This window comes from Hirundo rustica, chromosome 8, assembly GCF_015227805.2.
Source record: "Hirundo rustica isolate bHirRus1 chromosome 8, bHirRus1.pri.v3, whole genome shotgun sequence".
Classification (NCBI taxonomy): domain Eukaryota; kingdom Metazoa; phylum Chordata; class Aves; order Passeriformes; family Hirundinidae; genus Hirundo; species Hirundo rustica.
Window position 1 is genome coordinate 20092464 of NC_053457.1, and position 25015 is coordinate 20117478.

The 25015-nt window shown below is 40.6% G+C and overlaps 2 protein-coding genes across 3 annotated transcripts; both read right to left on the minus strand.

Annotated features, from left to right (window-relative positions):
* Positions 1–184: 184 nt before the first annotated feature.
* FFAR4 (free fatty acid receptor 4) lies at positions 185–5453 on the minus strand. Of its 2 annotated transcripts, none has more exons than XM_040070962.1 (3): positions 5006–5453; positions 4038–4166; positions 185–592 (listed from the first exon to the last, which is right to left on the minus strand). In XM_040070962.1, the coding sequence occupies exons 1-3, from the start codon at positions 5432–5434 to the stop codon at positions 185–187; spliced, it is 966 nt and encodes a 321-aa protein (XP_039926896.1). In that variant the 5' UTR covers positions 5435–5453. The 2 variants fall into 2 exon arrangements, with proteins under 2 accessions (XP_039926896.1, XP_039926895.1); XM_040070961.1 differs by having other exon boundaries at positions 4901–5453.
* A 6546-nt stretch (positions 5454–11999) lies between these two features.
* Positions 12000–23734, minus strand: CEP55 (centrosomal protein 55). Its single transcript, XM_040071487.2, has 8 exons — positions 23401–23734; positions 21377–21664; positions 19221–19265; positions 18329–18467; positions 16129–16433; positions 15035–15106; positions 14302–14427; positions 12000–13849 (listed from the first exon to the last, which is right to left on the minus strand). The coding sequence occupies exons 1-8, from the start codon at positions 23581–23583 to the stop codon at positions 13643–13645; spliced, it is 1365 nt and encodes a 454-aa protein (XP_039927421.1). The 5' UTR covers positions 23584–23734; the 3' UTR covers positions 12000–13642.
* Positions 23735–25015: the final 1281 nt, after the last annotated feature.

Consider the following 25015-nt stretch of genomic DNA (forward strand, 5'->3'; position numbering starts at 1 on the left):
AATTGTCCAAACCTTACCAAGGCAAAGCAATGGAGTCAAGAGAACTTAATCTGCAGGAATTAAAAATACATATTTAGCTTTTTTCCCTCCTCCTCTGGCATGTAATACTATAACAAAATGACCTATGTGACCTGGGATAGCATAGACAAAATCCAAAGTGTGGCACAGCTCAGACTTTTAATAATTATCTGGTAATGAAAGACAAATGTGGCTGTTCACGGTTACTTCTTCTTGCAGTGGTTTCTGTACCTGCTCCATGCCTTTCAGGGTTCCCTGTACAACAGAGAAGAATTTCCTGACATTTACGTCTGAAATGGGCAACATTATACAGAATCGGATTGACAGCAGAGTTGGCAAAAGTGAATACCACTATCCAGAAGAAAACCGATGGCAAAATATTTAAATCTTTTTTGAAGTTCTGAACTAAAATTAAAAAAATAATTACTATTATTGGGCTCCACATAATGAAGAAAGAGATCATCAACAGAAAAAGGGCTCGGAATAGTTTGTAGTCTTGCCGGGAAACACGAATCTGATGATGTTCTGAGTAGGCTAAACCAGCATTTAAACTTCTTCTTGATGCTTTTGTAATCTGCAGTAAAAGAGAAGAAAGCAACTTTCACTGAAACACATTTCTACAAGTGAAAAAGTAAATCTTGGCACATGATGTTTTCTTTTGAAAAGTGACTACAAAAGAACGCATTGCAAAATGCATTTGTCCTTTTTGTCTCTGGTTCCTTTTCAAACGTTCTCACTTCACTAGCAATTCTTCTTCCTCTCAGCTGAGAACTCACCTCAGTATTAGGTGTTCTTTTCATGGCGCTCTACCAGCCACAAACACTTTTCAGCATAAAACAATCTTAATTACTCATGAAATCCCATTACATTCACATTATGATCTCATTTGTTCTATCTAAAGAAACCCATTGATTTTTTTCACAAATGCAAACTGGAACATATCAACAATCCTGTTGATGCACAAGAAGGAATGTGATTCAATTCTCTTACAACCATGCTGGTATTATAAGGTAGGTATTAGAAGGAGCATGAATTTATTACAATAAATTATTACTATGAGATTGTGCATTGTTTTGTGTCACACTCAGCTTTTCAGACTAATCACAATTGCTTTCTATGAACTAACATGAAATCTTACAGACCTTTACAGTTACTATAAAAATCTGTGTCTTGTAAAACTACTCTCTGATGTAATAAACTAGACAATGGGTAGCTTGGAAACCCAGTATTCATGGGTGTGCATCATCTGCCATTAGGTAGAATATCGAAACCAGTGGCTTGCAGAAAACTCTACATCCCCTGCTCTACATCCCTGTCTTCCCTGAAGTTGGCATGGCACAGTAAGTTTGTTCAAATAAAATAAAACTGAAATATCTAGCAAACAAAGATTCGTGCTAAATAACTGAAATGCCACTTTATCCCCTGCATGCATAAAGAAGGGGTGTTTTCAAATGCCTTGATCAATTAGCTCTTTACGTAGGAAAGTCAAAAGGTAAGACTGCTCCTGCCACTTCTTCCTTTAGCAGAAACTCCAGGAAGGATAACACTAACACTAGCACCACTTTTTAACTTCCTGGTACAGGTAAGGATGAAAATGTTTATAGAGTAATTTGTCATTCTGATTGCATTTTTTTTTAATTTGTCACAGAGATAAATACTCATTAAGAATCTTGACATCTTCTAAGTATTTCAATAGAATGTAGGTGTATAAATTAAAACTTGTGAACTAAAAATGGATTTCTTAGCAGCTTCTGAGGCTGAGAAGGGGACAGTGTCAGTAGCTGCTTCTCTGATTTAAAAGGAACAGAGAATTCTGATATCTTGAGCAAGTAAAACTATTTCGGCTTGCTGATCTGCTGTACCATCTGGAATCTAGAAACTAGGTTAACTCTTCCAAATAGTCCCAAACCGAGAGTTGCTCTCAGAGACCGCCTGTCTTAGTAAGAATGAAGGTTTCACAAAATGCAAAGGACTAATATCCACTTCTAATACAGAAATAGGAAAACTGGGTTTTCCTACTTATTTCTCAGTCTCCACAGTTCAAAACTGCTACAGAATGTCCTCATCAGATAAAGTTTTATATGTCCCATAGAAATACTTTCTGTCTTCCCTGCAGGAGTTGCACAGCCTAGAAATAAGAATGCAAGACTCACCAGGACTGTGGTAAATAATACACAACTACATCTTAAAAAAGTGTTCAAGAGAAATGGGGTTGCAGTGGTATGTTGCGGATCCCTTTTTGGCCTGCCCAGTATAGATGCCTATCCTGGGCATCTGGACCATACTTGGACAAACAGGAATTTAGAAGGCAGATATGTATAAGCTTGTAACTTCCAGAACACAGATGTTCCCCATCTCTAGCCTCTGACAAAGTCTTGTCTGAGAGGCAGAACGATGGAAAACCAAATAAATTACAAATCATGGCTTCTAAGCTATCATTTTTGCCAGGGTTCTGGGAAGTGTTATGTAAAAATAATACTCAGTTTCAGAGTAAACTGTGAAGTACACATTTGTAGTAGTGTGTATTTGTCAAAAAATTTCAGATCTTATATCGGTAGTCAGTCATCATCATCCCCATCATCGTCATCATCATCGTCATCAATGTTGTAACATGAATACATGAATGCTTGGCACTGCTTCCACCAATACTGAGAATCTTGCTATGTGTGCACTGGCATAATGGAGCATTCTCACAAAGTGAGTCTGCTCTTGGGAATGATTCAGGGATTGAGACATTCTCCAGTTCAGTTCTGGTTGCTTCCTGGAGAGAGAGAAGATTCAATTATATTCTGCTATGGGCCTCAAGCCTTCTTCATTTCAGGGGAAATGATAATATATTTTAGCACCTCTGTTAGCAAGTTAGAAAAGAAACTGGAGCAGAGCAGCATGGGGATGACTTGTAATCCAGTATTCCAAACACTGCTTTTGGTTTCTAGCTCCCTATGTGCCTTGATGTTTTAAAATTTTCCTGTAATCTGGAGTCTGCAGAGACACGACAAACACCATTCCTGCCCTGGCCTCTGACCAAGAACTGTGGCATTCTTTGGCCTGCAGTATTTTGCAGTTCTTTCAAAGGACTCACACTCTCCACTGAGTTACTCTTCCCTCTCTGCCTACAGCAATATGTGGTTGCAAGTGCTTTACTTCACTAGAGGAGGTTCACCCAATGCATTTACTTCAAGGTTATCGTGAGCTAATAGACAGTACAGAAACTACAGGCTTATGACTTTGACTACAAGTTTAAGTTTGATCAATAGGCAAGGATGTGTGGAGAGAAGATTCTAGGTCCTAGGTTCATTTTACACCTACATCCAGCTCTGGCACATGCATCCACAGCCCCTTGGTGCTCAGCATTTCATCAGTTAACTCCTTGCTCAATAATCTATGAATGTTGAGGTTCCTTTCCAAAACCTATCATTTTCTTATACATATTATGAGATGTTTAATTGCCCAATAAAGGAATCAAGGATCTTGTGGGTGGTTGCTAAAAACTAGACACTGCAGTGATTAGTTTGAAGTGCTTGAAGATTTCTAGATCTTTCTTACTCTGGTTTTGGATAGTTTAAAAGGAATTTAGATGCTAATATAATGCTTGCTAGACTGTAGATTAAGACTCTGTGGTACTACGTGGCTTGTCTTATATTTCAGCATATATGTTAAACATCATCCACTTAGAAAGAAAGTGGAAGCAGAGGGCTTAATTTACAGGTATTGTTTACAATATTTGAAATTGTGGAGGGTTAAGTATAATCTAATGAGATCTGTATACTAAAGATACATTCAGAAAGATCGTAGATCAAAAGGCAGATGGTTTTTTTTCTAGTCCTGCCTTTCTCTGCTTTCTTACAAATCCCTTGCGCAGGTTGAAATGCTTCATTTTATATCACAAACTTATAATTTATTGAACAAATGATGTTTGTTCTCTTTGCATGCATTTGTATTCCGTGACAATATGCTGATGCCTAGTGAGTTACTGTTTACTTCCCTTTGTTTTACAACAAAATTTAAAGGAAGCATACCTGTAAGATTTTGGAGTAACTGATGACAATGACGAATCCTGGTATCAGAAAGAAAACAATGGCAAAGGTTGTATCCCAGACTGTTTCTCCGGCAGTGCTGGGCCAATCCAGAGTGCAAATGTGAATGTCCTATTTACAAGAAATGAAGAAAAGTAATACTGTACCTTTATTTTCTGTACCTTATTCCCCTCTATGCTTATGGGAAAAAATGTCTAAACCAAGACTAAACCAGGACTGTGAAAATGTTCTACTTAGACAAAGCAAGTCTAGTAATATATTACTTGATGGTTTTAACAGCCCATACAATTACAAATAGATATGTCCACAACTGGAACACTCCCATTAATTTCATATCAAATGGTAATGGCAACTTTAAAATTGAAACTTACAGACCCTAAACTTAATAATTTATTCCAGTGTCACGTTGGGTGTACTTTCGTATGCATTTCAAAATATCAGGGAGAGAAATCTGTGCCATTTTGTACAGAGGGGGCTGCGGGTGCAGGGCAACTCTCCCAGGATGCTGATCCCTCGGTAAGGGGAAGTGAGCTGAAAAGAGGATCTCTGAGCCGCACCGAGGAACGCAAAGAGAATCCCAGCCGATGCGCGTTTCCCATCGAGCGGGACGGTCCGCCGGGGGAGCGGCCCGGGGGGCGGCCGGGGGGAGCTCCGGCCGCTGCTCCGTGCACAGCCTCGCACCTGCCCGGCCCGCAGAGCGCTGCCCGCCCTGCAAGCGATCTCCTCGCCGACCGCTGTCCCGCCGTGGCAGAGGCGGACGAGCCTCCGCCGCCGTCGGTCCCGGCGCTCCCGGCCCGGCCCGGCCCGGCCCGGCTGGCGCGGGCACGCCCGGCGCTCGCCCTCACCTGGCCGGCGGGGCCGGGCAGCCGCACCACGGTGAAGAAGCAGCAGAGCGGGAGGGTGGCGAGGGCGGCGAAGCCCCAGATGAGGAGCAAGGCGGCGACCAGCACCTTGCGGCGGAGAAAGGCGGCGTGGCGCAGCCGGGCGATGCTGACGACGCGCTCCAGGCTGACGGCCGACAGGGAGAGGATGATGACGGTGCCGCTCAGGCTCACCACATAGAAGAGCAGGTGGCAGACGACGTTGCCCAGCACCCAGGACTCGGTCCAGCGCACGACGGCGATGAAGGGCATGGCGGTGATGAAGAGCAGGTCGGCGCAGAAGAGGTTGAGGACGAGGCAGTTGGCGGCGCAGAGCCGGCGGTGCCGCCTCACCAGCAGGCAGATGCCCCAGATGTTTCCCGCCAACGACAGCAGGAAGACGAAGGCCAGGGCAGATGACTCGCCGATGCGCAGGGCCGTCACATTGTGGCCCCTGAAGTCCGAGAAGAAGGGGAAATATGTCCTGTTCCCTCCTGCTGTGCCCCTGGGCACCGGCATGAGGGTGGCCAGTGGGCATGAGAGACCCACCGTGGATGGTGGCACCAGCCCTAGGGGAAGGGCTGCGCTCCCAACCACCACGGCGGCACCTGGGGTGCCCTCCCAGCACAGAGCCAGGGGATGACCGCCATCCCCCTCCCTCCTCTTCCTCCTGCCCCTGCTACCAAGGGCTCAGCCGTGCCAGCCCGGCGGTTTATGGCCCTCGCACTGGAGTGGAACAAGGAAGTGGGAGAGTAAACACGGTGGAGCTCACACAAAGGCGAGGCTGCCGTGCGTGGGCAGTGAGGGGCTGCCCGACACCTCCCTGGGCAGGGTGTGGGCCAGCACACTGGCATCTCCGTGCCCAGGCACCAGGCCCAGCCCCAATCTGCTCGGCTCTCCAGGTAGGCCCCTGGGCTGCCAATGCCTCTGGGAGGCCATCCTGTCTGCTCCCATCCACTGAGGTGTGCATGGCTTAGGAACATGGATGGCTGCCACACCACTCTGAGAGCTCTCCTCAGGAGCCTGGGATGACCAGACTAACCTAGGGTTAAAAAAAAAAAAAAAAAAAAAGAGAGTTTATCGCTTCCTGTATTGACAATGGCATTTGGGAAGAGTAGACCTGTGCGTTGCTTGTCCTAACTGTGGAGAGGTGTCACTGACATGATTTTGGGGATTTTTTTACAAAATTGACCTAGAATTTTACCTGTGTTATGAGTTCTTGCTGGAGAGGCCTGTTAAAGTAAGACAAACCTAGAAAATACCGTATTTTCTCTGAACTTCAATTACTAGAAGCAGTTGCTCAGATTGTAAACAAAAGTAGGGCTTTCTTTCCACTTAGGCTCTTCACTCCAGATGATTTAGAAACAGGCTGTGAGTAAAGCGTGTAAATTGTCACAGACAGGCAGATAATGTCTCATAAAAGAAGATAAAATGTTTTCATAAAGTATGTCAACAGTTGTATAACTTTAGACAGCTCTGGGTGAATTCGTTTGGCTGAGTGCCAGTGCAGGCGCTCAAGGGTACACTTGCAGGCTCAGCGTGTGCACCTACACCTTTTGATTAGGTGAGAGTTATTCCAAACCCGTGTGCCACGGGGAGCAGGTGACAGGCAGTGCTACTGCAGTACCCTGGGTGCGACCCTACCATCAACCATTTACGCAACGGCATTAGCGGGGATTCCAGATTAGTGGGGATTCCAGAAACTCGGGTCTTTGATGGGGCAATCTCCTAATGAGGGATGACAAGAGTGACATCTTTGCTGGACTGCTTCCCATGTCTGTGCTTGTGCAGAATTTGCATTTATTTCAATTAGCGTTTTTTCTCCTGAACTGTAAGTGGTTCTAACTATCTATGCAGTCTCATCAAACAAGGATTTTGCAGGGCAGCCTAAACAGGTGGACGATACACTCCATTCTACTGCTGCTGACTGATGACTGTATGAAATGTAGGCACAACTGCTGTTAAAGTGGAATGGGCTAGGAACCCAAGTGAAGACAATAAGAAAACTTGCAGAAATTGTGGCTTTCTTTAGCAAGCAACACAAGTGACTAGCAAGTGTCTTGATATAGATACTTTATTCTACATAATTTGATGGGAGAAAAAGATATGCGCCCATATTACAAAAAATTCAGTAAATTTAATAGACCTACAGATTTTTTTATTAGTATTTATGATCAACACTTGGCATATATAGCCACAATTTATGTTGGCTCTGCTATGAACTGATTCATTATAATGATTAATGAATCTTGAAATATAGCAACACCTTCCAGTTGCCACAACCTCACAGGTCTGTACTTTATACGAGCTGACAGACCAGCCCCAAAGTTCTGGGCAGCTGAGAGTAGCAGTGGTGTGGTCAGCTCTAAATAATGGCAAGGATTTGGGGAAGAGCTATTGTTAATAGTCTGGTTGCACCTGTATGAAAACTTGGGAGGCATTAAGAGGGCAAGGGGAGCAGAGGTGGGGCAGCTGGAAATGGTGGCACAGATAAATGCGAATTTTACTATGAAGAAAATCTTTGGCCCCTTTAACATTAGTGGAAGGTTAAATTAGAAACTGGTCCTGTCAAATCAGGGTTAAGAGTAAACATATTTGAAACAAAATGGGGGGAAAGAAAACAGGAAGTGAAACATCCAAAGCCGCATTATTGAAGAAATTAAGATACTTTTAGTCAGGGAAGAAAGGAATGCCAGAAAAGAAGAAGGTTTGAAAATGAGATGATGTGTGGAAGTGTCTGGGTAGATCTTTAATCTTCTTTAGAGAGGTTCACCTTTAGCTTTGGTCCTTAGGTGTGAGTGGGAACCTTACTTGACATAAGACTGTTGTTTGTTCAGGAGAACCAAAGTAAAATGCTGTTTTTAGTATGCTGTTAGTGAGTGAACTTCACACTGACCTGTGTACAAAATCCTGTGCCTGGGGATAGCAGAGGTGTGAAGAAACATGCTCCTTTCCATCAGGTTTGATCAAACAAGTGGGGGCTTCTTGCAGGATCAAAAATAGTCTGATTACTCATGGATCTAATGCATCCATTTTATGCAAGAGTAACTTTCTTTTCCCTCCCATGAAGTACAAAAGTTGTATTTGCTGTTGGGTAGGTCTAATCATAGCAACCATCACAATATAAAATCTGAGGACAAGAGGAGTCGTAACCTCCACAGAGCTACTCCGGCTTTACTGTAATAGGTGGATGCTGTGTGTGGTATGTGCACCACGTGATTATGACAAGGAAGTGATTAACAGAATGCCTGGAAACCTGTTATGATTGCTTAACCTATATAATTTTTTTTAACCAATGTTTTCTTTTATTCTCAGAGTCAAACATGGAGTCAGCTCAGATTTCATTGCTCTAAGTTAAATGAAAGCTTCAGAGACATCTGTGGAGCTGGTTTACCTAACATAGCAGGGAAAAATCTTGTTTCTTTTTTCATGGGTGTTTTCTCCATCCCTAATGAAAGCCCAAGGTTTGGCCTTCTCTGTTTCAGATAAGGGCTGTGTTACCTGATACCATTAGTCAAGCTCTGCTTTTCAGATTGTTCCCCTGGAAACCAAGAACTGTCGTGACAGATGGGGATCGATCAGCTTATTTATATCTTGAGCATTAAGAAATATTCCCAGAGAGAGGGACCACTTGGGTAGGTAACTCTGGGAGATGGAGTTCTTGTTCCATTTGGATGTGATCTAGTAAAGATTTTTGCCTTATTTATGCATCTTCTCTATGTAGATTGGTGTTTTAAGTCTTTGGGTGTATTTTTGTGCACCTGTATCACACTGGGTAAATAGCACTGACTTCTGTAACAGATGTATTGCATATTTAATGTTTGCTAAGTGATGTAAATTCATTTCATTAGACATGTTGTCTCTGTTTTCACAAGAGAGGTTGCAACCTTGTAGATGACTCGTGTCTGCACAATAAGATTTTTATCCTAAGTTTCAACCAAGGTTAGCTTTCTGTTTTCATTTTTGCTCTTACATATCACGCTGCAGCTGTTCTGCCTCTAGATAGTCTGAATCCTGTGTTTAGAAGATGTTACACCATTGGAAGGTACGTTTCAAATACAAGTCTGTTTTGATTTTTTTTTAGGAAGTTTACTAACTGCTCACCCATTTTATACTTTGATGAGCCAAAGCACTTGCACCAATGTGTGAGGGACAATTTTAAACTTTTAGTGCAAATATAAATGCATCTGTTTGTTTACATATAGTAGCAAGCTCACACATTCCTGTATCCACTGAAAATAGCTTGATGCTTCACTCATGTCATCATGTCAAAAACTAATTTCTGTTTCTCCTGGGACATGAGCAAGTCACTATTTCTTCTGGAAGTCTCATTTTGCTGTGGTTAGTACCCATCAGAAGCTGGCATGCTTCCTCAGATGAGTGCCAGTGGCACTGTATTTTCAAACTGCAGCAGCATTACTGACCAAGGCCTCAGCCAAAAGCAGAGCTGCCAATAATCCTGTCAGATGTGCTTTCCAGTAACAGCTGGGTCAGCTTTTCGTTGTCAAGACCACCAGAAGTTTTGCTGACATCAGCATTGTGCCTTGAAGTAAGGAAGGGATTTCTCTCTGAACCAAGTGCAAATTAAGAACATAATCCATGTGACATAGACTTTGCCTGGATGGTCACATTTTCTGTTCTGCTGCATGTTAACCAAGCTTCACCAGAGTAACCCAGCTCCAGCTAATTATAACTAAATGAGGTTGTTTCTTAACAGTTTTAGAAACTGTATTACACTTACACATCTAGCCCATGGATTTAGGGAGTTGATCAGTGAATACAGAATATCAGAGTGGTTTGTTTGCATAATGCAAGATCTGGTAGAGCACTCTTACCAGGGAACTGAGACCCTGAGTGAGTTTTTTGCAGAGTTGGATGTGAAAGTGCGACTGGACCTTTGCTTAACTTTCAGGTGCGCATAAAGTTACTTACATTCCTGCTAATGAGCTTTGATGCGGAGACATCAAAACAAAAGCTGTGGTGAACGTCTGAAGGATTTACGAACTAAACTTGTCACCAGCCTGTCATGCTCAGATGTACTCAGACATTCCCTGAGCACATTGGTCTGCTGGGTTGTACACTGTGCAGAGGTCACAGATACCATTGTTTCCTCTCATAGTCAAGAAGCCAGTGATTAGAGAATGCTCTTATTCATGAAGTTTAAGGAGAATCGTCCCTTTTATTTCCCTGATGTCTCATCTTAGAAGAGTAACTTGTTGGGAGCAACAGAGGTTCTTCAGCTCCAAATTGGGATAGCAGCTTTACTTTTAAAAGCCACATGTTTCCATAGTAAGGTCTACAGTGCCTGTCTGCTGCAAAGAGCATCTGGTGCAGTAGCTGCTGATTTAGCATGTAGTGTTATTTCATTAAAGAGGAAGATGAAGAGTCAATGCAGAAAAACCATTGTGGCTTTTTTATTTAAATCTCATTTTGTCTTTTTTTCTCACAGGTCTTTATGTGGCATTAAAAACAGGGCTTCAAGGCACTATGAGAAATCAGTGGCTGATATCCCTGAGCCAAGGCAGCCTCGCCTGTCAGGGATGGTTTAGGTAGTTACATAAGTGTCCCCATAAATCTCAAAGTGGTGGAGATTTTACAGCCTCTGTAAGCAATATGTTTCACTGCTCATCTACTCAAACCACCAGAGTTTCCTTTTCTCTTGCAGTTTTGAATATTACTCTTCTCATTGAGCACTGAAAGACTTATTTTTCTTTCCTCTCTATGAAATGTTGTCATTTTTCATGGCTTTTTCTAGGCTGGAAAAGCCTGGTTCTGCCATGACTTTGATCAGAAATCTGAAGGACTTCTACTACATTCATATTAATCTGAATTGTTCTTGAAGTACAACACTCAAAATCAACAAAACCATGTGAAAGATGGTTATCAAAACTGAGACTAAAAGCTACACCAGCAAGTAGAGTATTAGAAGTTGATTCATGGATCTAAGAAAAATAATAGAGCCATCTTTCAGTTTTTATTTCACAGGACGCTCTCCTTATGGGGGAAAAAAACCAAAATGTGGAGTTTGTTGAATGTGACACAACAAAATGTGTCTTTTCAGCCACCCAATATTGCATGAAAACCATTTAATTTGCTGTCTAAAAAGAACAGTGTGAAAGCTGGGATTTATAAATATGCTACTAGTGGTAAACCATTGTATTAGGCCCCAGGCTTCCCTTGGGAAGATCAACAGCTTCAAATAATGCAGTCTTTCTGGTAGGCTGAAATTCAATTACTTGAAAGGGGCATAACAGAAAAGGGCTCTTGAAACTGTAAACCCAAAGTGCTTGAAGTAATGAAAACATTGCTATTGCTTCCTGCCCTACAAAGAACTATACATACAGCTAATTAATTCTTATCAGTAAGGTGAGCATGTTAGGCACAAACTTCTCTTTTCCTCATATAACTAAAGAGAGAAGCAGCAGATCTCCTTCATTAACTCTCAGAAAAAAAAAATCTAAGATTTCTTGGCTTCTAAGGAATGGAAAAGAAACAGTGATATGGTCTGCATACCTTATGAAGTTGGAGTTTTGTAGTTGATGTGGGTGATGTAGGTGATGACAGTAGTATTTGTGGGTCTGCTTTCAGAGTGTTTTACTTCACTGGAAGGTCATTTTGGTATCTTGCAACATATACCACAGTAATGACCTGTATAAATTTATGAGCACAGGGGGTTTTTTGTGCTTAGGTGTGATATTTCTCAGGTAGGACTAAATCCTTTGTTAAAGTTCAGAAAAGTGGAATGAACAAAACTTTTTAAACATTATCACATGATCACTTTCTGAGTCTCCCTCGACAGTACTTGCTTCTGATGCGGAAGTGTTTTATGCTAATTTAAGAAAGCCTCAGAACCACTGCAGAGTGCTGACCTGTGGTAGACAAACCTATTTCATTTATAATACATAAAAGATCAGGATTTCCTTTTGCAAACTATGCTGAGTATGCAGCTGGGAATAGAATACTAGCTGATTAAGGTGTTGTTAAAGGACAGACTTAAACTTTCAAAAGTACTTTAATTAGAGATTAAAATTATTAGACTGCAATGAAAAGCATAGTTATTATCCTGAATGAAAAAAATATTAAAAATTAAAAATATATGAAATCAAGACAATTTCCCTCATGGTAAAACCTTGAGATTCTGAAGCACAATTTCTGTTTTACTCATTAGCTTATCATATCTTTGGTCAGAAAACCTGTTGCTAGCAATTGAGCAAATTGTCAAATACAAAGATTAGCGTGAGACATAGTGAAATTGAAAAGTGGATAGAGAGTAGCTAATACAATAAATTTAGATATAAAGATAATACCTTTTAATATTTTCTGTCTCATGAACACTGGATTTAATTGAGAATAACATCACTTGATACTATCAGTTATTTTCAATAAATTGGAAAACACCTTTTTTAAGAATTAGATTTAACCATCAGGTATTAAGGTGAACATTATGGGGTAAATGTGTGCAGTTTGCAGCAAAGCATGATGGAGAAAGCTGATAGCAGCTAGCAGAATCAGCAGGCCAGAGAAGGATACACCTTGGGTACTTATGTGTCCTCAGCAAACCACAAACTTGTAAAATGCACAAATTTATTCTTAACTAGTGTGTCTTTGTAAAATTTCCCCATTTTAATGATTTCCACAGAAGTAACTTCTTGTTGGGACTTCACTACATATGCAAGGAACAAAATGCTCACAACACATTCAAGTTTACAGTAGGTGCTAGAGGAAAATAACATTGCAATTGCAATTCCATTAAGGATTTTTTTTTTTTGCCGGTTTCTAATTTGTTGCCACAATTTGTCATTAACTTGTGTTTTATATTAAACCAAAATACAGTGCCACTTCAAATCCACTAGAGCAATTTGTTAAAAACTGCACTTTGAGACATTTGTCAAATCTAAGGTTGAATAACTGACATTTCCCAACTTTAACCTCTAAAATACAGAAGCAAAACAAGTTTAATTCAGCATAGTTCTATATCAAAAATTCAAAACTGGCCTCTGACATTGTCTGAAATACAAACTTTCTTCAGCACCAATGAAGTTTATGTTTGCTAGGAAGTTGGTTTTTCTGAGATTAAACCTTGGTCAGCATTTTAGTCACCCCTGATGGTGGTTCAGGATAATCAGCTACTTAAGATCAACATTTTGAACATCAATCTTAAGCAGCAAAGATCTAACATGACCCTCCTGAGTTTTTATGTATCAAGATGTTGATATATTCCACATACATATGATATATAACACATGTATGTATATACTACACACACTACACATATATACACACCATGTATAAATAAATATATATAGTGCACCTAGCAGGGCCAAAAATCTTTTGCAGCTATTCTTGTCAGTTAAGATGCAAGCACAATCATCGGGATTCAGCAACCAAGAACAGGATATGCCAAAACTGAAACACAGTCTGACACAATAATTGTGCTTTTACTATTCTTACATTTAATAGTGCAAAAAGAAAAATAAAAGTCAGTAGTTTACTATTTAAAATATCCCTAATTCTAAAAGTATTTCTGTTTGCAACTAGAAAATGCAGTAGATGTTTTGCAAAATAATGAGGTAAAATACTGAGGCCAAATTATAATGTTAATACTGTTTTTGTGGAACCGAATTATCATTTTGTCATTTATACAACTGAAAGAAAAAGCTTTAAAAGACCTTTTGCCAAGCATATTGGCAGCATGCATGAAGCAAAAACACTAAGTCCATTTGGAGCTCAAGCTGTACAGAAGTCAATGTGTGCTAGTAGTTCTCTATGCTGGCTCGTTGGATACGGCACTTTACATTTGGGACACTCGAGAAAACTTTCATCAAAGCAGCTGGAATGTTTCAGGGGAGGACTTCTGTCATGTGCGGTCAGCTTCTTGTCAAATACAGCTTGCAAATCTTCTTGCGATTCCATGTGTCCAAACTCCCGGAGTTTCTGGAAAAGGAGGAGCTTCACAGTAAGACAGGGGCATGCATGCACTGATCAAATACTGTAGGAAAATATATTAAAGCTTGATGGCACGCAAGCCTTGGGTATATTACAGCACTAAGGACTGTGTCCTGTTCACCAGCAAAAAGTCTGAGTAGAAGCACATCGCAGCTTTGTCATGGTGCAACAGACAAAACTGGGTCACACAGTGTGTTACAAAATACAGAGTGTTCCCTGCTCAGCACCCTGGCTGCTCTGGAGCTCCTGCTGCAGTGCTCCTGCTCTGTGCTTGCTGGAGGGAAAAGCAGTGCCTGCCTGCCTGGCACGAGGTGCTGCACCTTGGGGAAACAGACATAAAGCATGGAGGAACACTTAGTGCTTGAAATAAGATCCCAAAGGAAGAAGATGTATGTTTATGCAAAATCCCTGAATTCACCTGTGAGTTACTCAGTACATACCAGAGGATCCAGACGGGTTATTTTCTCCTTGGTCTTGCGCAGCTCCTTGAGAACATGGTTTAACTCATGCTTCAAGTTCTGGCGATCGAGCTTTCCATTCTCTAAGTCTGTGGTGCATATCTGGATCTGGCAGCCCAACAAAGTGAAAAATTAAAGTCAAAGTTAGTACAAACTGGGAGGAATGTTTCCCATTGATATATTTAAAGTCAGTTTTGCTCTGCAATAACATCTTAATATGGGATTAAAAGGAAAATTTAAATGAAAAATTAAAAATTGCTGTTGCTTTCATTACAGTGAAATTCATGTATGCCCAATTACCAAAATCTCCTTTAGCAGAGGTGCAGTTTAAAGTTACTTTTGTTGGAGGGTGTTTCAATTTCAAAGAAATTAGAGTAATGCAAGAATTTTTATAACTGTATCAAAAATACAATACAAAACTTTAATTAGGTGATTAGTTTTAAGCTGTTTCCTGTGCCTTATCTGAGGCTTTACCTGTTGAACAAGTGATTGTGGAGAAAATAGCATCAGGTTTGATCATACCCTCTTATCAGATTTTCCTCCTGACAGATGTGTTAAAATTTTTGAAAGCATCAAGAGATTATGCATGGTTGAATATTCATGCCTAGCATTACTTTATTAAATATACTAATCATTCTTAAATGTGAAGTTAGTCTAGAAGGACTTTATGCTTAACACTGATTAAATATCAGCATTTCAGCACATAATTGTTTACCTGTTGTTCCAACAAAGTTATTCTTGTGTGTTCTGCCTCCTGTCTGAGCAAAGATTTACGAAGAAGTTGCACCTACAAGGCAGATGAACACTTGTAACAAACAACTTCCACATACAAGTTAATAAGCTTAAAAAAAATCATTTATAATGGGATGGAAGTAAACTCGTATATTCCAATGCCAACAGAAAATGTATGCCTGTTATGCAAGAACCAAATTTAATTCAAATCACTGCTTCCCCAAGGAAAATCCTAGTGAGAAATTATTACTGCACCGAGAAGGGGGAATGCAGGACGATGTTATTGTTAAAAAAACAGAGACCAAAAACTGAAGCCTCCTAGGTGATTGCCAGGATGCTGACAAAAATATACTCACAAAGCCTTTGTTTGCACTAGCATGATATGATATTAATAAAAACAAACAACGCAAATTTTTTTAATACAAGAGAACAAGTTTAAGGGTCAGAATGTACCATATTCTAATCATTAAGTAAACGCATATATTAAAATATCCTTTGCTTTCAGCATAACTTTTATGATAATGCCGTTGTTCAGCTTCAAAAAATAAAATAGAATAAAATAGAATAGAATAGAATAGAATAAAATAAAATAAAATAAAATAAAATAAAATAAACATGTTTTAATCATTATTAAAAAGTGAGAACCAGCCTGTCTTCGGAGAGCTTAACTGTTATTCTGGTTTTGTCCTACTTTGGTGTCTAGTAAATCTTATTCTCTTATTTCAAATATCAGTTGTATTTTAGCTGCCAGGTGACAGCAAATATTAGTGGTATTCCATAGTTAGGAGCACATGAGAAAATGAATTTTTAGCTTTCCTGTTCTCATTTACTATTAGTCTCAAGGATGAACTATATTAGAATCAATTCAATATTTTCTCCCTTCTCTTTTGTGTCCCTTAAGGGAAATAAATGAACAAAGAAGTTTCTTGTTTAAACAATTCAGTTTTAACCACAAGGACATGAGTCTAATTTATGTAAAGAACCAGAGAGACGGATGGTCTATTCTGATTAACCATGAATTTTCATCTCTCTTGATTCTTTGCTAATGATCTCAAACCTCCAAATCCATCCACTTACTTGACATAAAAGATCTTCAGACTTTTCCTTTTCTTCTCTGAGCTGTTCTTTGACGATTTCATTTTCTTGCTTTAGTCTTTGTGCTTTCTCTTTAATTTTATTTTCATTTTCTTGAATCCTCATTTCAGCAACCTGTTGTGACTGCAGTAAGGCATTTAAACTCATCATTTCCCCCTGTGTTTCTTCATATGTCTTTTTGAGTTCAATAAGTTCAGATTTCAGCTGGGTTATCGTGCGTCTTTCAGTCTCAGAATCTCTCTTAGCAGTTCGTAACAGCTGGTCATCGTATTCTTGCTTTTCCTGACCTTAATGAGTCAGAAATAATTGAGTTAGTGATGTGGAAAAAAAAAATCAGAGCACTAAATCTTTAACAGCATTTTAAGGCTTTTTAATAGAAATTGACATAGTAGGCTTTTTCACAGCTCGGATTAGAACTAAACTTTGGTTGAAACAGCTTTCAGTATTTATAATACATTAAGTCCCCTTACCAATATACTTACTGGAAAACACAGTTCTAGGGCCTCATGCATTATACTGACACATGGGGATCTGACCTGGATTCCTACTTCCACTTTTAGGCTCCATAGCCAAGCTGCTGGCATTTTTCCCTCCCCAGAGATACCCTTGGGGATGTGATAAATTCTACTTCAGCCTTGTTGACCGAAGCCAGACCTTCCACTGTCTTTTGCAGACCATCTTGTCCAAGTAGTATGCCATAATTGTCTTCTAAATAGCAAATATAAAGCACTAGAATAGTTCTTTTGATTAAAAATGCTTGCTTCTTAGGTAGCAACTATTACTTGAACCAAGGTTAGAAAATTTCTGCTTGTTAACCCAAGAAAAGTTTAATAAGTAGGAAAAAATAAAGAGGTAGACTGCAAAAACTCAGGAGCAATACAAAATATATCTGGAAACAGAATGAGAGATGCAGAATTTCATGGGCTTTGCTGATTTTTGGCACTGAAAGTATTGTGACTTTGATACTTTTCCTATTGAAGACTTCCCGTAATTCTTCAAAGAGTAATTTACTAGGGAGAGTTTCCTGCTTGACTGTTCTCCCTTCCCTCAGTTATCAATTAAGCCCTACCTTCTCATTAGCAATACTCCTTTATAGGGCAGTGGCATCCTCAGAAATAGGCCAAGTTTTTCCTTGGAGAAAGTTTTCATATGTACTTTCAACTTGTATAGCTAGGTTCTCAGAAATCTGGATTTCTGCTGCTTCCTAGCTGCTTGAAGAGAGGAACTTTCTTATGTCCTGTCCTCAAGTCTCCTGCTGCTCTTCTGGCAAAACTTTGACTGCAGTAACTGAGGTACATTTCCTGGTGAGCTGAGTCTGCCTCCCTCTAAAAATACTGTGCACAGGTTTCTGAACAGCACCAAAACAAGATTATGATGATATTGTACTGTTTTCCAGAGAGATTCAAACAGCAATACAGAAACCAAGCCACTGCCCATGAATTACTAATGGCAAGTCTGTGGGTATGCTCTTACTCCACACAATGTTCAGTGAATTTACCTTGCAGGTCAGTTGCAGTGTGTATGAAATTAATAATCTGGTAATAAGACAAGCAAGTCAATGCCTTCTGGTTCTTCTGCTCAATATGATTTTAATTTTAGTAGTACTGAGAGGGTGTGCCTTATTGAGGAACTGCACAGCAAGAAAATGAGCTGGAGGTGGCCAGATCCTTATTGTGAAACACTGTTTTGGAGAGGTGCCAAAACCTATCACAGGCTTTCTTGCCCTGTAGCAACTGTTCAGGTGAGTAAAGAACATGGCGATCTTGAGTCATTTTTATAATATTTATTTTGAAAGAAGTAAATTTAAAAAAATCTGAACCACACCTAGCTAATAAATCCTTAATGCTTCCATTATGTCGACTGAAAAGTGTACTTTGAAGGATGGGAGATGTACATCTATTTGCCTCAACGCTTTCCACAAACAGAGAAGTTGCTAATAGAGTGTCAAGGCTGTTAAAAACCATCTTTGAAGTGGATAAGAACAGGAAGTACTGTTGGTCAAGTAACACAGCTAGGTAACAGGAAGCAGAGAAATATTATTTAACCAAGTTTTACCATTAAGCAGCCAAAGTGTTGAGAACAAAGTCTTGATTTTAAGTGTGCTATAATTAATTTTCAGAAAATTTATTCTACAGATATTTATGGTTTGGGTCGCTTGTGGGGGTAAAAGTAAAGTCGATACCTTCTGAGTTTGATTTAGATTCTTGCTGGCTAACTATTTCTGCCTTCTGTTCAAGTTCAAAGATTCTTCCAAGCAATCCCCTGACATATGCTTCCCGTTGCTGGTCATACAGTAGCCACTGCTGGTTTTTCTCAAGAGCCTTCATAAAAAGAAACAGAACAACAACAAAAAAGTCTCTGGAAATTAATCAGTTTTTAAAAGTATTTCTCTTATGTCTTCAAAATATTAGAAGTTACATATTAGACAGTTTAAAGATAAGCTAGTTAAATCTGCTGCAAATTGTAGTAATCTGAACAATAAATAAATCAATCCATCTTCATTTGGAAAGATAATTCAGGATACTGAGCATAAGTTAAAACTGCAGCAATGGGAAAATTACTTTAAGAACAAAGGCTTTCATGAGTCATGCCTAGATTATGAAGAATTAACTTTTCAATCTCAAATATAAAATAAAATATAAAATAACAGTCCTTGAAAATGCAATAAAATAAAACTGTATCATTGCAAGTTAATTTGTTAGAACAAGGACGTGGACTTTTTAGCTGCTTGGATTGTAGGCTTATTCAGCTTGGAAGAGACCTCAGGAGGTTTCTGATCCAACCTCATGCTATCCCAGGCTCCTAGAGACTCCTGATATTTCAACAACCACTTTATTCTGATGTTCCAAGCAAGTTTTTCAAAGATGATGGAAATCTTAATTTTTTCTTCTGCAAGTTTTTTGATTTTTAAATTTAAATTATTGCCTTGTCACAAAATAATTTTAGGGATTATATTTTAGAGAGAAACATACCCTCTGAGGTCCCATACTACCCCAAAATGTACATGATGATAATTTGCATTCTTCTGCATCTCAATACAGATGGTATGTGCTTGAAATTTACAGGAAACTTACATCTTTCAATTGTCTTTCAATTTCAGTGCTGTTTGTGGCAACTTCCTAAGGACAAAGAACAACTTGTTAGTGTTGTTTAAAATAGGTGCCTGAAACAGCAAAACTACTTCTGTACAACTATTAATCTCACATAAATAGCTAAGAATATTTTAAAATTAAAACAGATGTGCCTTTTGTGTTTAAAAATCTTTATGGTTGGTTGCTGGAGGTTGGTTTTTGAAGGATCCAAGTTATGTAGAAAGCCATTACGTATATTTAAAATAGACTCTTCTGCAAAATATGGGACAAAGATTTCCATGGAATTTATTCCATAAGTCTGCAACTCATAGTTGCAGTACACAAGGAGGGGTAAATGTTTCTTCAGTTTTTGTGTCCTCGTACATACGACAATGACTCAGACATACAGGAGTTGTTGGGGAAAGCCAGAGGCCTCGATGCTTCCCTGGGATTGAGGAAGATTGGAAACATCTGGGAAATCGTGCAGGCCTGCCTGGAAGCATAAGGACAAATTGCCTGATTTTCTGAGACCTGATCCCCAGCACAGTGAGCATGATTTATGGACACATATGAGTAGAAGAGTTCTTGAGAGCCATCTAAAACTGGGGAGCAGTTACACAGTCATATTTCTTCCACTCCGACACGTATCTTCCCTGCATGATACAAATGGCTATGAAATTGTGTAGGTATAAGTCAGAGGGAACTTCAATGAGGGAAAAAAAAAAAAAATGTAGATTACTACCCAAATCTAAACTACATTTTTTCCAGCATTTTTCTATGGATCTTGGAACGTGATTAACAACAAAATTTCTAGCTGAAAAATACAGAACTCTGAATGTAATTATTAAACTTAAACATTTCCTAATAAAAATAGGATTTAGAGACACTGAACTTGTTTCTATGAACATCAGAGTCCTGCCTCAGTAAAAACTTTCCCAAAATTGTGTCATAAAACTGTGGTTTCCATTTCAGAGCTCGTATGCCACCTAGCAGTTTCAAGCAGCATTGCTAGACTTATTTTCAAGTTCTCCAAAATATCCAGTCAAAATATCATTGTCCTCTGTTGATAAATCAGTTAAAAATTAAAACAAAACTATTAATTTAAAGTAATACATATGTTGGTGGTTTATTGACAAAAATATCATGAAAATCTGTTGACTTAATATGCATTTTAACACCTCTAATGAAGTTTGAAGTGTCTTAAAATTTAAAATTAATATTTTGCATTTAAAGTGGTATTTCTCAAACTGCATTATTCGAAGTACATATATACATGTGTTATTCAAACGCAGTAGATGAAGATAATCTGTTATGTATTTGGCTATGACAGAATTTCTAGAAATTGCTCAACTCCCCTGTAGCATGCAGGGAACCAGCACCATCTGCAGGTCAAAAGCTGGAAAAGAAAGACAGCCACCTATTTTTAGGCACCTGTGCTTAAACAACTTCCCTGAGCCCCTCAGGGATACCACTGCATTTTTCAAAGAACATTACAACAGGGCAGGGGTGGAAAAAACAACTGCAGAGTCCTTCATGGATGTGTAAACACAGCCAAGGATTGGTGCCATACCTATTGACCACTCCACACGAGAGGAGAAACTCATTATTCCTGTCCTATCCTGTGTCACATTGAAGAATTTACCATTTGCGATGCCATAGAAGGTAAAGACAGTTAGTTTTAACAACTGAGTCACAAATGAGGATTCATAAGAGCAGAGAGAAGAAAGATATTCTCATGACTGAAGCTGAATTAGGTAAGGAGCTTAGTTTGTCTTTATTAGTGGCCCATGTATCTTATCACTGCTGCCTTCTCACTCTATCCACTGAGCACACAAATCTGAGAAGGGCACAGGGCCTGCCTAAGCAACAGTGGATCATCCCATGTAGTATCACCAGTCACACTACCTGAGTGTGCACTGGAACAAGGGACCTTGCAATACAGCAGGAGAGAATTCCCTCCTCAGCTGTGCTGCCTGAAGGGTATTTGACTGTTCCTCATTTAGAGTTCAATCTGGATACCATCTCGCTTCATACAAGAACATTTCAGCATGCAACACAGCTTGTAAGAAAATTTAAAAAACACCCTATTTTATAACAGGTATTGGTGCTTAGTGGGCACAAATTCCAATTTGCAATTGCAATATTTCTTCAGTGCTTACCTGGGATGCCTGAGAAGTACTACTGGCTTTGTTCTCAAGATCAGAGCATTTTGCCATGGCTGCAGATAAATTACATTTTAACCGGTTAATTTCTTCTGATAGAGAACAAAGTAACTGTTCTCTCCTTTCTGCTTCCTTTGTTTTTTCCTCTAGTTGATTTTGTAGTAAGGAGATCTCACTATTCTTGGTTTTCGACCTCAGCTTGTCTTTCAGGTTTTGGATTTCTCTGTCCTTCTCTCCAAGAAGATGGTTGTATTTTTCTTTTTCTTTCTCAAGGGAAAGTATTTTCTAAATGAAACAGAATAAAGGAGTAAGCGTTAGCCTATGCCTCAAATGCTTTAGCAAGTTTACAGTAGATTGAAATGATCTCAGCAGCAGGGTCTAGTGGAAGGTGTCCCTGCCCATGGCAGGGGGGTGAGAACTAGGTGATCTTTAAGGTCTTTTCCTACCCAACCCATTCGATGACCTTATGATTCTATGATGCTCACTTTCAAAGTTCTCTGTTAACCTTTAATTAGCTGAGAAAATTACTTTTCACTCAAAGCAGACAATACTGGAGCAATCATCTGAAATACTTCAAGTGATAGTAAAACCAGTCTGAAATAGATGAAACAAAGAGAGATATGCAAAGAACCAAGTTTCATAGGCTTAGTAGGTACTCAGGTTTTTTTATATGAATAAAGATCACTACAGTATTTGAGCCTTAAAAGCAGTACAAGAACTCCAAAACGCTCCAGCAAAGAGATTGGTGCTACCTTTCTTAGTATATTTCTTAGTGTATTTGGTAACTTTTGGGAAGCAGCAAAGCCTTCTTGCAAATTACAAGAAACGGAGTTACAAGATTTATCGTAAAGCATTCAGGAGAAGGATCCTGTTTATCTGGCCCTGTAGTTTCAAGATGTGCTTTAGTAGATATTTTCAACATGCACTGTTTTTCCGGTAGGCCCCCGGCAGAGATAATAATTACACAGAATTAGTACTGCATTTCAGATGCCATGGGGTTCTGCATGAATTTCGGATGTGACAGCATTTAATTCTCCTGAGAAAGTCATTAGAAAGAGAAACTGAAAGTGAATTTGAGAGCCTCAATAGGGAATGGTTGAACATCACTGCTCACTAAAATTAAAATAGTGACACCAGAGAGTATCCAGTATATCAAACATGACAGTGATTTTCCACCTGTTTTTCCTAGTTTATAGGAAACCAGTATTAAGTAGCCAACACCAAACAACCAACAGACTCAGCAAATGCACCAAGGAGTTTAGCCAGAACTGTGCATGGGCTGCGCAGCCATAGCTCATCCTTGGCTTAGGACTTCCAAACTGGCCTGGTGGCACAGACATGTGACAAGCCCTTTTGTTAAAAAAAGCAGACTCGAAATATGAGTATGCCTAGTCTACATTAGTTGTATCCATTTCTAGAGTCCATCTAAAGTTTTCCTGTCCTTCTGGGAAGCCTGACAGCCTGTGACTAGGTCACGTATTAAGTCTTGAACTTCTCTCTTTGCAACCACAGGTTTACCTCGAGTGGAACAGCCACACAGACATACAGATGCTTCGATACCTTGCAGTGTCTTAGTTTCTGCTCTTTAGCTGCAATGGAAGAATAATGTAGCAGCCCGATTACAGTTTCATTTACCTATAGCTGAGTGAAAGCTTGACAATTCAATTCAAAGACTGGACAGAAGTGGACACTTTTTGTCATGTTCTTAATCAAATGTTTGCAAACGTACAGTTCTTTACAGGAAGTGCTTAAAATACTTCTCTGAGACATGATCTATTGGAGATGTGAGGACAGATCTTAATGGACTAACTGGCCTTGTCAGGGTGTGATTTTACTAGCTCAGCTGTCATTTAAAAATATCTGAGAATGAAAGTGCGAAACCAAAAGGTTGTCCAGTATCTAACGCTACTAAGCCAGCCGCATCAAAAGTTTTGAGAGGAAAGGTGTGGCTCCTGCTGCCGAGGCCGGGTGCCGTATCCGTGGGACGCGGCCCGCGCTGGCTCGGGGCGAGCCCGGCTCACCTGGAGGAGCCCGCTCCTCTCCGGGTCCGTCATCTTGCCTTTGCCCGTGGCCGCTTCCTCCATGGATTTTCGCCGGGCAGCGCCCTCCCGCTCACCCTTCTCGAGCCCACTGTCAGTTCTGGAGTTGCCCGACTTTAGGCCTCCCTTGCCAATAATTCGATCTATGGCGGTCTTGGCGATCATCCTTAGGGGCCTGTACAAACCAAACGAGGCGCTACGGAACAACGGTCACTTCTAGCGGGCAGGACAAGGCTTCCCACTGCTGGAGTCGAGCGCAGGCTGCGCGGCCCTTCCCCGATCCCGGGGGGCACAGAGGGGCCGCGGGTCCCGGCGGCGGCTGCGCCCGGGCCCGGCCCGTGCCGCTTCCGGGAGTTTGAATCCCGCGGCTCGGGGCCGTCACTTCCGGGCTTTCCGGCTGCTCCCCGCGGGGCGGTGGCGGCAGGGGCGGTGTCCCCTCGTGTCGCCGCCCCCTCGTGTCGCCGCCCGTCCCCAGCCTCCGCCGGCGGGATCCCAGGCGGAGTGAGCGGCCGTGCCGGGCCCGCAGCGGGGCGCGGCGGGGCGGAGCGGTGCAGAGCGGTGCGCTGTGCTGCTCGGGACGAGTCTGTTGGGCTCGCTCACTGCTGTCTCCTACGTGTCTGTGTCCTCATTCCTCTCTGAACGCGTGTGGTTTTCTTCTCCAGAAATTTTCTTCATCTATCCCAAATCTAATAATTTTCGAAATTACGAAGTAAGCTAGGATATGTCTCATGTGACCCTGTGAAAAGTAGGCTGAACTGCGCTCCCTTGTGACTCATTTTGCTCCCATCTTTTTGGCTTGCCCAGTTCCTCTCTCCTCGGGGACACGTGTGGCAGTGGCAGCGTGAACCTCTGGGGTTTTCACGTCCGTTCACTGCTGAGAAGCACGAACGCTGAGCACGGGGGAGCTCAGAGCTCTTGTGCTTGTCATGGAAGTGTGTTAAGACTAAACATCCATATGCCTCCAAACAATACCAAGGGTCTTGTCACTTTTAATTTTTTTTTCATTTCCTTAACACTTTTTAATTTTTAGTTATAGCTCCATATTTCAATAATGCCTCAAGAAATCTCCTATATCCAGGATGTGCCATGAGGAAGCTGCAGTGTCGTTGTTCCAGAATACAACAGGAGGGGGAGGACTTACACTGTTCCTTGGGATCATCGCCAGTTTGTGACTAGGCTGTCGCGCAGACAAACCAAAAGCACTTGTGAACAGTGAAGTTCTAAAAACTATGGGGGAAAAAATATAAGCCATCGTGAAGTTTCATGCCTTGGTATACCGAGATACGGTTTAGCTCGAGATCTAGAGTCGTGCTTAAATGTTCGTGTTGCTTTATGCTTATTCTTGACCTTGGTTTCTGACGAGAGATTTCTCACACAGTTTAAGAATAAAGGAACAAGAAATCTGAGTTTTTGCAGCGTGCCCTTTCTGGTACAGGATTTCACTAGCGAGAGCTCTTTCTGTGCAGCAAGACAGAACCGGGTGTCAATTTACAGGACGCTTTTTTTCCCAGAGCTTTGAGTAGCTAGACCGTCATAGATCCACCCATAGAGCTCCTCTGCTGTAAAGCAGTAATTCCCTGCCTCCTCTTCCTGCTAG

What these genes read in the sequence shown, in the direction of transcription:
- FFAR4 (XM_040070961.1), bottom strand. Translation starts at nt 5,434, where the DNA reads ATGCCGGTGCCCAGGGGCACAGCAGGAGGGAACAGGACATATTTCCCC. An exon ending in TGCCCGGCCCCGCCGGCCAG is followed by an intron (nt 4,167 to 4,900) that starts GTGAGGGCGAGC and finishes TCTTGTAAATAG; the next exon opens with GACATTCACATTTGCACTCT. An exon ending in GTTACTCCAAAATCTTACAG is followed by an intron (nt 593 to 4,037) that starts GTATGCTTCCTT and finishes CTTTTACTGCAG; the next exon opens with ATTACAAAAGCATCAAGAAG.
- CEP55 (XM_040071487.2), bottom strand. Translation starts at nt 23,583, where the DNA reads ATGATCGCCAAGACCGCCATAGATCGAATTATTGGCAAGGGAGGCCTA. An exon ending in AGAGGAGCGGGCTCCTCCAG is followed by an intron (nt 21,665 to 23,400) that starts GTGAGCCGGGCT and finishes TGTTTCATTTAG; the next exon opens with AAAATACTTTCCCTTGAGAA. An exon ending in TTGAAAGACAATTGAAAGAT is followed by an intron (nt 18,468 to 19,220) that starts GTAAGTTTCCTG and finishes CTTTTTATGAAG; the next exon opens with GCTCTTGAGAAAAACCAGCA.